The following is a 10,064-nucleotide window of genomic DNA, read 5'->3' on the forward strand; positions in this document are numbered from 1 at the left end:
CAGGAGCCTTTTCCAAGGTCTCTCTTTGGTATCACTCACCTTGCTGGTTTCCGGGCTATCAGGATCAAACTGAACTTGTTTAACAGCCAGTTCTCTTCCAGTGTCAGCATCATAACACAGATACACTCTGCCAAAGGCACCTTGACCCAGCAGTTTACCAAGTCTCCAGTTAGTTGGAGCTCGTGGTGCTGAAAATATAAGTATGTTTTGGTTTTCAAATGAGCTTGTTATTCAGCTGATCGAGAAAAACTGGAATACACAGAAAATAATTTTTTAAAAGACTACTCTTTCAACAACAGAGACTGTGCGCCCTAAACCTCACCATCTAAATTACCAAGATCAATGAAACTCCCTGTAAGATGGAAAACATGAGCTACTTAAACTTTTTCACAAAATAAGTTGTGGTAGAACTAGACATACTTAAAACAACTAGCAATAGTTAATTTGAAAAACAGAAAAAGAATGTTAAACAAACAGCTTTCTTTTTTAAAAAAGAGAAGCATAATTACAAGGTATGAGCAACTGAAGTCATCACAAAGTATATTTGCTCCTGAAATTCTACCACAAGTATGAAGCAGTACCACTAAAAATTTACAGTTTAACTGAAAACATGACCAAGATCTGCAAAAACAAATAGTAACTGCAATCTACAAAATCCTTCTCAGGTCCTAAAGAGTCTAAGAAGTCACTTTTACAATGTTTTATTATCACAGATGTAAATTCCAATTGAAAGTCTACATGGAGGTTGGTAAGGTAAGCAATGAAAATACTGATGAGCATAGTCTTGACCTTCACCTATTAGAGAGATAAAAACATATTCTGTAATGGCATGTGTTTGGATGGCATGCTAGGTTTTGACATGATATAGCTGAAAAGTAAGAGTTTTACAGCGGGGTTCACCAAATGGCAGAACTTACAGCGGCTGGGTGGGCTGATGTCCATGACTGACAAGGTAGGATTGTCTATGTCACTGCCCCTTCTCCTCATGCGGTTATCCTCGTACTCCAGGGTGAAGACGCTGCTCCCACTGCTGGTGCTCAGTGAGTGATCAGTGGGACTGAAACTGACAGGGGATCGGAAGCTGTTGCCCTGAGTCCTTCTGGCTCTTGGAAAAGTTTTACGACCTTCAATGATAAACAGAGAACACAAAAGTTACAGTACAAAAAGATACTGCAATGCAATTGCGCATGCAAATACTTTATGAGTTCTACATCATCTCATTCAGATCTGTCACAGCAGAGGATAGGACACAATCATCATGAAGTTTACTGGACTACAATCATCAAGTTTACTGGACTACAATCATCATGAACTCTCCAACCAGAAGAAAACAAACATTCATCACAGATGTATCTAAGGACTAGACAGAATCAACATCTTGTGTTTAAGAGATGACAATTGGGACCAAATTCTGAAATTTTTTCGAAATATAATCAACATGCTTGAAAAACCTGGAGACTTCTAAGAGGAGGAAAGGAAACACTGTGCCTCTGCTTTTATTGCTCTATTAAATGTGCAAATACCAAATTTCTGATATTTAGGAGAACAAAATACACCTTTACAATGCTGTAGTGCCCAAGCCAGCCTCTTCCTTTTGTAAACTAGAAAGAATTGAATTCAGAGAAAGACTGACACCTGGAATCAACAGGAAAACCAGAAAAGTATTTTTAAAATAAAAACACAAGCAATGCAAAATTTGGAGATAGCTACAGCATCAGAATAAAAAACAGAGCACCAATCTTCAACATGTTAATTACAACCAGATGAGTAATACAATTTATGTTAATCTATTTAGATAACACAACTATTTTTAGGAGAGCATCTCCTGATTAAGTTTCATCCTAGAGAACTCAGCAATAACTGAATGAGTTTCTGATTCATTAGGTACTGCACTGGAGGAGGAGTTCCCAGAGGACTAAATAAAGCAGATAAAATATCTCTGGAATAGTAGACTCAGCCTTATATACTAGTCTGGACAATTTAAATTCCAAGAAAGATATGCAAACAAGCTTTTAAGCACTTTTATTCACCATTGAAAAGATAAAAATGTGATAACCCAGTCATAACTGGTTTGTCTCACGTAGCTAATCCTATTTTCCCATTTTAATGGGACATTCTAACAAGCCAACTCATGAAGTGTTGCAGACCATCTTACTATGCAGATCATACTCAAGACAGATACAGAGCAGTTATCAGTGATTTCTCATCAAAGGGGAAGATAAACTGCTGGGAATGTCCACTTAAATTATCTTCAGTTCATTTCCATGCACTATTTTAATTCATAATGTACATATGATGGAACTTAACATACTGAAATATTGCAGATTACATCATGTTAAGTGTGGCTGAAAGTCCATTTAGAGATAAAAATAAAAATTCACAGTGGAATTAGACGTTAGAGATTATTCAAAAACCAAGATGAAATTCAGTAAGGAAGTACAATATACATACTTAAAGAGAAATCTAATGCAGAAACTACAAAATGTAAAGCAATTGGAAGTCATGAAGAAAATGATATAGGAAAATGTAACCCAAGACCGAAGAGCAGTCAGAGTGGTGACCAGAAAGTAGGGTTATTCTGCAACATATTAATGTGACTGATACATACCAAGTTCTGCTTATATCCAGTGTTATACATAAAATGGCCATGAGAAAAGCCTCAGCTCGGGCAGAAGAAGAAAATGAAGGTGAGAAACCAGGCGTGTGTGTGTGTGATGCAGGGATATATAAGGGCAATGACCAATTCTTCGCTGTGCTGAAATGGACTAACTAGTTACTATTTTCATTTGCAGGAAAAATGTTTTGGGAGACAGAGAAAGTTAAGTTATAAGATAAGCTATCTTGGAAGTTGATAACATAAAGGAAATGTATGTCTTCTCTTCAAGTCAATTTAGAGTTTACTTGAAAGTCAATGTGACAGATCATTGCCTCCTTAAATCTTGCTCTAGAGCAAGGGACTGGACTTTGCAGTGCCTAAGTTTGATATTTCTGTGATTCCTGTAACATAATTCCATTTATTGCTCTGCACATTCCACACTGCAAGTGAAGCCATCTGGTCGTGGGACACGTTTCTTTGTAACTCTTCTCAACTAGCGCTCGACACACCCTGAAGTATGAAAATCCTGCAGCTGCTCCTCTCTACTTCCTTTAGAAATTTAACACGTGTTAAATTTATATCAATGGTATTACTGTCCAAACTAGTTTTGTGGACACATCAGCAGGTGTTGCCTTGCATTCCAACAGTTTATTTCACCAACTAATTCTCAGTTTACATCACTGCTCTTAAATTTTATTTACTCTTTTAATCTAAGAAAATGTTAACAGGAACTCCACGGTACTTGGGATTTCTTAAAGCAAAACCAGACATTATAAACAGACATACCTACTTTAGCTAGAAAAGGGTCACAAAGGTCAAAAACTTATACTGTATGACTTGTGTGTGGCCAAAGATAGCAAACATTTCCACAGTTGTGCATATGACCCAGGAATTCTGTAATCCATAACTTTACCAGAGATAAAACTGCTCAGAGGTTCTATCAATCATCAGAAGCTTAGCAAGTGAGTTTGGGGAAAAAATTTAAGCTTTCCATTTTGTCAATGCCTTCATTTAATTTCATTAAGATCTAACAATTTTATTCACATTTTCCAATGAGAAAAACAGGTTAAAAAAGCTGTTGCAGTGCTTACCATCATTGTAGTCTTGTTGATGATATGAAATATGGTATCTTCTGGGATAAGTCCCCCCCTTTCCAAATTTCTCAAATATTGGGATATCATACTCTACTAGAAAATAAAATTATTCATTTCAAAATTTAAAATGTGACAAAAGCATGTTAAATTAATCACTTTGGTAATACAAACTTAAAATGGGCAAGCGTATCACAGGATATGAAGGGCAGATGCATCAGAGGAAAATGATTTATAGAACAAAATTACACAACTCACAAGTACTAAAAGGACTTCAGTCAAAAGTCCCAAAGGATCAAGAATTCAACAGCTCAAGTGGTTTGTAACCTCTTGCTTAAAAGAATGTTGGAGGACTGCAGTATGCCTGATTACTCCAGTTTTAAAAATACTTTATAGAGGAGAAACTATTCCAAAGAATATAATTTAAAGTTGTATAAATATGAAAAACTGGTGAATGAGTCAACACAGCTTGAATTACTAAAACACATTCAAAAGATCCTCTTTAAAGTTATTGAGGGGGAAAAGTATAAGGTAAGGGAAAAAGTCCCTCAATTCATAAATAATTGGTTACAAGGTAAGTACATAAGAAGGGAGGAAACAGTCAATAGTCCACAGGAATCTGGGCTAAAACTCATGCGGCTTAATTATCCATGAATTCTCTGTACAGAACAAGGAACAGGGAGGTGACAAAATCACTTTGAGAAATAAAACCAACAGAATAATTAGAGAAGACACTTAAGAGGCTATGTGACTGGATAATAAAGTTGCAGATGAAATTCACTGTAGGCTTCTGTAAAGGTTTGTGATAGAGACTTTCAAAAAAGCAGCAGCTGAATGAACTCATTATTAGCTGAGAAGAAAATTAAATGCTGTAAGATATACTGAACAAAGTTTTGGTCTACTCAATTTCAAAGATTTCAGTAAAACTGGAAAATATTCAGAAGTACAGAAATGATCAAAGATACAAACTGCTCCTCCATTAGGAATGTAAGCCTCTATATACTAGAAAAGCAACAGCTCAAAGGGAGCAAAGAGATCCATAAAAAAACCAAACCACACCAAAAAAATCCACTGGAAAAACAGTAACAGAAAAAAAAATACAAAAAACCAAGCCTTAAAAAAGTAACAAAGCACATACTTCTTCATAAAACACAATAAATTGCACAACTTTCTGTTGCAACCAACAGTTGATGCTGAGGAATTTTTTATACAATTTGAAATAGGGACAAGAAAAATTTGTGCAAGGAAAAAACTTCTATCAAATCACAGAACATCTTGCATTTACAGAACCCTTGAGCAATACATGACTAGGAATATATTCTGAGAAAGAAACATTACACACCCCTCTGTAGAAGCCCAGTACTGGTGGTGGCAGGAGGAAAGACTATGACAGATTGACATTTTTTTTCTGCTTCTGTTACACTTCAAATCATGAGAATAAATACTGAATATGGAATTAATGACTGCTGTCTATCCCACTGTTAACATACTAGAACATGGAATGGGGAAAAAACCCAACAAATCCCAATAAAAAATATTGCAAGATAATCTAACTAGAAAAGTAACTGTAATGAACACAAATAAACTAGATTAGGATTATACAAAAGACAAAGTAATTTCTGATATTTCCAACTCTTTTGGTACTTATCTCTGTTACCTAAATGCTACTTACACACAGTTTAGTTTTATTTTTATTTAAAAGTGGTGCAATCTGTTAAGCACTCTAGAATTCTAAAAAGAAAAAACTCACCATCACAGATTTATCTGGATAAAGCTTCAAAATCAAAATAAAAAGAAACCTCAAAATATGTAATAGACTGCAGAAACACAAAACCCTTTTGATTTACTGGAAACTAGTTATTTTTTAACAGCAAATTTTGTAGTGAGACATGACTGTGAGAAGACACTTCAGAACACTTTCAAGGTTACCCACTGCACTTTGCATCCTGAGCCCTGCACAACAACTTAGATTAGAGCCAGAGTATTGTATGAAAAAACCACGAGTGGTGAGGATTAACTTATAGGCACAGCACACAGCTCTCCATCCTTTCCTTTGCAGTGCTTTCAAATACAGAAGTCATGAGCACTTCAAAGTGATACTTATTTCACAGAGAAGAAAACACAAGCTCCATGTACTTGTTTTGGCTGGGACAGAGTTAATTTTCTTTATAGTGGCACTATGGTGCTACATTTTGGATCTGTGGCCAAATCACTGTTGATAACATATTTTAGTTATTGCTGAAGCACATTTACACAGAATCAAGGAGCTTTTTTGCTTTACACACTGCCCTGCCAGCTGGTAGAGTGGGCTGGGATACACAAGAAGTTGGGAAGGAACACACCTGGGACAGCTGGCCCCAGCTGACTCAAGGGATATCCCATACTATCTGAGGTTTTGCTCTGCAACAAAAGCTGGGACAAAGATGGAGGAAGGAAGGAAGGACATTCATAGTGATGGCATTTGTCTTCCCAGATAACCAGGAGCGATGAAGCCCTGCTTTCCTGGAAATGGCTGAACACCTGCTGATGGGAAGTGGTGAATGAATTCACTGTTTTGTTTTGCTTGTGTGTGCAGCTTTTGCAGTACTATTAAACTGCCTTTATTTTAACTCATGAGTTTTCTTAATTTTCAGGGCTCTCTCCCTGATCTCACATGAGGAAGTGAGCAAGTAGCTGTGTGGGGCTTAGCTGCCTACTGGGGTTAAACCACACCACTTCCAAATAAATTAACCACAGTTATATAGCAACTTAGAGATAGATATTACAGTCCAATTTAACTAAGTGTGCATGCCCCTATGCACTGCACATTTGCTCTTTTTACGAGGCAGATAGTTATACTACACCCAGTAAGAGTGGTGTCACACACAATAATCTAGAAGAAACATGAAATTTCTTGTATTTCCATAGTATCTTTCACTGTGTGCATTTGGCATTGCTTTGCTTTCTTCTACCATATTGTTTGTGTAACACAATGTTTCTCCAGTGTGAACATGCCTTCTAAGTCCTATTATTTGCAAGAGGTGCAGTTCTGGAAAGCTAGTGTGTCTCCAGTGATTTTTGCCTACCTGAGAATTCCTGATGATTATCTGGATAGCTCTGTGCTCTTGGCATCCGAGACTTGGGATAGTTGTCCCTGAAAATGTAAAAATACACAGAATCTAAAAACTGCTGTCTGTTAAGCTTACTGTCCTCTTACTGATGAAAAGCCACTGCTATACAGATTGCTGCAGAATGGAACTCAATTCTGAAACTCAGTTCTAGTAGGCAACTGTAACAATTAAGGATCAGCAACAATGGAGAAGCTTGCTCATTGAGCTTAATGTAGGTAAGAAAGCAACAGACTCTGTTAATGAGCAATGATATTAGTAAAAACATGAATTATCACAAGTACAGCCACAAAGGAACACTGTTATGTTTAACACCTTTATGGCTAAACACAAAGGTTTACAGACTGGCAAAATGGGTTATACAGACTACAAAAACTCTTGAGGAAATTTAACCAAAGAAATGTAGAACCTTTTAATGAGAAAAAACATTTCCTCGTCTCTCCATGAAAGTCATAGGATTAAGAGAGTGATTTTATTGAGTTATAGAATGATGAAGAATTTTTTGCTTCTTACATGATCACATTGTTTCTTACCTACTGTTGGTATGTAACTCCCAGCCACAAAAAGGAATGGATGGGATTGCCAGTCAGAGCAATCGATAACAGTTTATTTCCATAAACATACCAAAACAGTGTCCTCCTTTTTCTGGTAAGAATTTCTCTAATGGGTAACAGAAGCTAAATGGAGACACAAAACCTACATCTTTGTAGGAAATATTTAAATGAAAAAAAAAAAAAAAAGGAAAACAAACTAAGTAGAGGTGACAAATTAAGTAAATAAAAACAACCAAAAAGAGCTTTGAAGAAGAAATATGAGTTGCATTAAGTTTGCTTTGTTCCCCCTTCTTTCACTCACTCCTAGCCCACAAAATCCTTAAATTTGGCAAATAGATAAAATTTCTTTTCTATTAAGCTACATTAAATACTGTGTACATCTAACCTACCACACTAAAACCACAAAATACCTTTCATGTCTACTGTCTTCTTCCTTGTGAAATGCAGAGTCAAAATTGTATTTGTCAGACCAAATCTACTTGTGTCCTCAAACCACATATTCTCAAATTAAATAGTACTACTGAATAATAGAGCTCTGATTAATTGCCACAGGCAGTGACCTCCAACTCTTCACCTTTCTTCCACATAAATAAAATATTTTATTAGCAGTTTTATTAGTTTTGCAGTTTGAAATAAACAAAGAGCAAATCTGCACATTAAACCCAAGGTTATTTGCCTGACCACCATAAACCAAACAGGAATGTGTTTTACTTGACTTGGCTGGTGGACAGTGACCCCTCAAAACACAGAGGTCTCCTCAGAGGTCAATCCAAAAAGACCCCCCACAGCACACACTGCCTCTTGCTGACTGGTGGGCTTTAACAAAGAAAAAGCAGTTGAAAGTTTGCAACAGGAATAAGGGGAGAGGAACAGACAGTAATTGCAAAGGAAAGGAAGGGACTGTCTGTTGCAGCCAGTAAATGATTCTACCATCTTCTTGAATTGGGTACTCCCTGCTTTAGCAAAGGAAAGCCTGCTTCATATGGCAGTGCCTAAGAACTGTAAATTTAATGCAGTGGCTCACTGCCAGGGTATATGCACCACCCACGTGAAAGACCTAGCAACATTTAGTAAAAATCTTCAGTACATTTTCATGAGACCTTAAATCTAAATTTCTGTGGTTTAAATACAAATTATTGAAAAAAAGAAAAAAAGCACCACAGTATTTTCCATGTATTAGTAAGCAATTAAGTTTCAATAAGCTTTTATAAACATTCTATAACTTACAAAGGAATTTCTGGAAGACGCACTGTCACTTGAAAGGAGTTGTATTTTACAACTGAGACATAATGCAATCTAATAAAGATAAATAATTAAATAATGAATGTAAATAATTTTTACCCATCTAATGGGCTGTCAAGCGAGGGACAACTCCCCGAGCCAGAGTTTTCAGGACTGCTCAAAGACAATGGATCCAGCATCTAATAAATAATAAACAGAGGAACATCAACAAGTTCAAGGGTTTTTTCCACATTTTTTTTGTAAATAGTTAAGGGGTTTGCTATAAAACAGTTAATAAGAAACAAATCCAAATCACATATGAACCGGTAAAAACAGAATGGAAAGCTCATCTGTTGACTTAAAATGAGCTCCTTCCTAAAATGAAGTTTGCTTTGATATATTGTATAACATCTATTATTTTCCATGAACTGGATAACAGTCTTTTGCTGTAAATTAAGCAGTTACCTCTCCAATTTTTATAGTCTGTGCTGCATCTTAAAGGTCCTGGGCACCTACTTTGCCATACACCAATCAAGGACTTATTAAAGATACAGTGTCCTGAAAGTGAGTTTTCACTCCGCAAACTCAAACACTCAAATGGACTCTGTATTGGGGAGGACAACACTTACCACAGGTTCAGCATTTTTATTCCTCTTGTCTCAGGCTGAACAATATTGAATACCTCTCTAAGCCAATGCATTATGGCCCAACTGGCAGCCCATGGGTTTTATCCAACCCCTCATGTCTTGCAGAAAATGTGGGGTCTGCTGTCAGAGTGCCAATAGCTGTGCTCAGGCAGATCAACAGCAGGGCAGAGCAAAACCCTCCACTCCCTAATTCCCTTCTCGTCTTTGTTGGGCAGGCTGTGACAGATAAAGGCAGCATGGCCAACACTTGCCAAGCTGATGTGGCAATGTAGGTGGGGGGAGCAAACAGAATTTGTGAGCCCACCACACCAAACTGGCCCTTGAGGCTGCTTAGGTTGAACTAACCTGGCTTCTTATGAAAGTAAAATTCATTAATTTAAACCTGCTGACAGCTCACACAGCAATGCATACATGACAGGTTATATATTTCTGGAATACTTAGGAGTGAATGGACATCCCAGGCTTCAGGGACCATCTGTCTGTCTGACCAGTCAGTGACCAGAAATTACTTTGCCTACACCAAAAGTAACTATTTCCCTGGAATGAACCCAGACTTGGGCTGGATCTGACCACATGGCTATGATAATGAATAGCCCTGGTCTGGAAAGTAGGAGATTCAGTCCCTATTCTCAGCTCGGTCATTAAAATTGTGCAACAAATTGCACTATCCCCTTGCCTTTATTTTATCATCTGTCTCTCATTTAGTCAGCTCATAAAAACTGCTGCCTCTTGCCTTTTGTAAATACACTGCCAATGTCAACAACAACTTGAACTGATTTGTGTATGCAGCATTATTTTTCTTTCCTCCTTGAAATATCTCTTTCTCCATTGCCAATTCTGTGAGCAGT

At 37.0% G+C, this 10,064-nt stretch overlaps 1 protein-coding gene across 2 annotated transcripts in view; it reads right to left on the minus strand.

Moving 5' to 3' along the window:
* MAP3K2 (mitogen-activated protein kinase kinase kinase 2) overlaps positions 1–10,064 on the minus strand; it is a 34,087-nt gene that overhangs the window by 11,901 nt on the left and 12,122 nt on the right. The window contains exons 9-13 of one of the 2 annotated variants that reach the window (XM_031056742.1): positions 8,690–8,769; positions 6,753–6,820; positions 3,688–3,780; positions 918–1,124; positions 40–188 (exon numbers count right to left, since the gene is read on the minus strand). In XM_031056742.1, coding sequence (XP_030912602.1) covers positions 40–188; positions 918–1,124; positions 3,688–3,780; positions 6,753–6,820; positions 8,690–8,769 — 597 coding nt within the window. Of the gene's footprint in view, positions 1–39; positions 189–917; positions 1,125–3,687; positions 3,784–6,752; positions 6,821–8,689; positions 8,770–10,064 lie in introns of both variants that reach the window. The other variant, XM_005415778.3, reaches the window with a different exon arrangement.

Source organism: Geospiza fortis, unplaced genomic scaffold, assembly GCF_000277835.1.
Source record: "Geospiza fortis unplaced genomic scaffold, GeoFor_1.0 scaffold112, whole genome shotgun sequence".
Taxonomy (NCBI): Eukaryota; Metazoa; Chordata; class Aves; order Passeriformes; family Thraupidae; genus Geospiza; species Geospiza fortis.